Below are 2,293 nucleotides of genomic sequence, written 5' to 3' on the forward strand. Positions count from 1 at the left end.
CCCACCATGGATCTGGCATCCCTGATCCCACCTACTCCCAGTCCTGCCTCTGATGATCATGCATGTAGCTGAGGCTGCTGCCCACACCTTCCACTCCTGCAGGCTCCTCTGCACCCTGGCACTGGCTCTCTGGAGCAAGTGTCATCATGTATTGTAAAGTTTTTAATTTACACTTCTCATGCCTTTTTTATTTAAAAGGAGAAAGTTATTGGGTTAACTAAAATGTGTATAGCAAGCATGGTTTGGAAATACCTGTTTACCATTTTAACAAGAGATATTAAATGTATGTTTACTGTCACAGCATGTTGATTTGAAGATTTTATTTAAGAAATTGGTTTCATCCACCATAATTCCGCTTCTGAAAGCTGAGTTTTGTTTCATCTGCAGAGTACAGTCGGCCTGTTAATAGCTATGAATTTTTCAAGTCCCTCCTTGACTGAGGTAAGCAAGTTTTTACATCATTGTGTGGCTGCACATATTAAAAGTTTACAAATGCTGTAATTACAAGGACAGAATGTATTCAAAATATTTGTAGAACAATCTCTACAAAGTGGTTGTAGGTACTAAAGTGTATAGTTGAGTTTATTTTTAAGACCGCTGTTGCTTGTTTGTACAATACCTCAGTAGCAAAAAAAAAATCTACCAGTTAATCATCCACTGATTCATTTTACCAATTGATGCCTCTGAAACCCACAGACATCTATCACATGGGACAATAGTACAATTGGGGTTGTCCAGGTCAACAAGGTCCATATCTAACGTTTTTCAGGCACATCACACATGGACAGGTATGCATGACTAAAAGGATAGGAGTGTTTGAGGGTCAGAATATATTTACACCTCCTTAAATGTTATGAACAACTCTGTTAATGAGCTATCTTGAAGAGGACTGCCTGTTGCTGTCCTGAACAAATAGATTAGACCATTCTTCACTGTGGCCTGTGCTGCTAGGAAGGGATTGCTGTCTGCTGCAGAAGTCCCATCACAAAAGGCCTGGGCTTCCCTGGAATCCATCGGTAAAGCTGTTGGGCATGTGGTCCTCCATAGGCAGTTGGCCTAGTAATGACAGTGAAGAAAATAACCTCAACAAGAAAAGTGTATGTACAGATGTTCAGGGAGATTAGGGGGAGGTTAGATTGAGTTAAAAATGGCCACCCAATCTAAAGTAAGCCAGGATGCAGGAGGCCAAGCAGGGTCCTTGGTGGGGAGAGGGATCGGGGCTGGGGGGAGACGACAACCAAAGTCTGCAGGGGGATTGGATCATGGGGAGAAGCAAGGTCCATGGGAGGGATGGGGGTGCAAGCAGGGCCTGTTGGGGGAATCGAGAGCTAGGAGGGTCTGTGGAGGGTTGGTGGGGATCAGGGAGGCTAGTGGGTTTGGAGGTATTGGGGGGACAGGCAGGGTAGCCGTGGGGGTTGGTGGGGTCCAGGAGGGTTTGGTGGGATCAGTGGGGCTAGTGGCGGGGCTTGGGGGGATGCGGTGGTGGTTCTTCCCCTCCCCCCACCTGGAATTAGAAGCTATTTTTAGCCCCCCAACCCCTCCCCAGACTAACAGTCCCTCCCACCCGTGGCAAACCAACTCCCACCTCTGATCCTTCCTGCCCGTCCCCCCATTCTGACTTACTTTGATTGGCTCCTAGGATGGGGGTTTTGTGGGGAGGGAAAGCTGGTCCATGGGGGAAGGGGGGTTGTCTGTCCGTGGAAGGGGCAAGGAGCTAAGGGACTAAAAATAGGTAGGTAGCGGCTGCACTGGAAACTGTACAGAAACTCAGTTAGACCAGTCTCAACTGACCCAATGTCAGTTCGACTGCCTCAGAGGTACAGTTAACTTAGATGAGGTCTCCCATTTTTAAACTGATCTAAACTTCCTGAACTTCTGCACAGTTTAGTTAGATCCCAGGGTGCAGACAGCATAGCTCGGAACGAATGTTGTGAAGCAGTCTGAGTTACAGCAGTTGCCCTTGACCAAACAGAAGTTCACTGTTGGTTCTGGGGGCGGGGAATGTAGCTGCTGCCTCGGAGCCTGCAGCCAGGTTCCCCTAGCAACAACCAGGGCTCGCTGTTTTCAGAATGGAAGGGGGGAAAGGCAGCGGAGGGAGCTTGTTTTTGGGGCTCCCCAGCTGGTACTGAAGGGTGGCATGTGTGAACTGGAGCTTCCCATACCCTGGGGGGGGGCGGCTGAAAAACCCCAGACCAAACTCCCTCTGTACCCTTTCCCCACTTCCCATTCGAAAACAGCGGCAGGCTGGGAGCTCTACAGACACAAGTTAAGAAAGAGGCTACATTTTGAAACG

The 2,293-nt window shown here is 48.4% G+C and overlaps 1 protein-coding gene across 3 annotated transcripts in view; it reads left to right on the forward strand.

Moving 5' to 3' along the window:
- ITGB3BP (integrin subunit beta 3 binding protein) overlaps positions 1 to 2,293 on the forward strand; it is a 66,174-nt gene that overhangs the window by 50,323 nt on the left and 13,558 nt on the right. For all 3 annotated transcript variants that reach the window (XM_019501177.1, XM_019501176.1, XM_019501178.1), the window contains one exon: positions 388 to 441. In XM_019501177.1, the coding sequence (XP_019356722.1) occupies positions 388 to 440 (53 nt within the window). In that variant the 3' untranslated portion in view covers position 441. The remainder of the gene's footprint in view (positions 1 to 387; positions 442 to 2,293) is intronic.

This window comes from Gavialis gangeticus, unplaced genomic scaffold (genome assembly GCF_001723915.1).
Source record: "Gavialis gangeticus isolate Ggan-Ray unplaced genomic scaffold, GavGan_comp1, whole genome shotgun sequence".
Taxonomy (NCBI): Eukaryota; Metazoa; Chordata; order Crocodylia; family Gavialidae; genus Gavialis; species Gavialis gangeticus.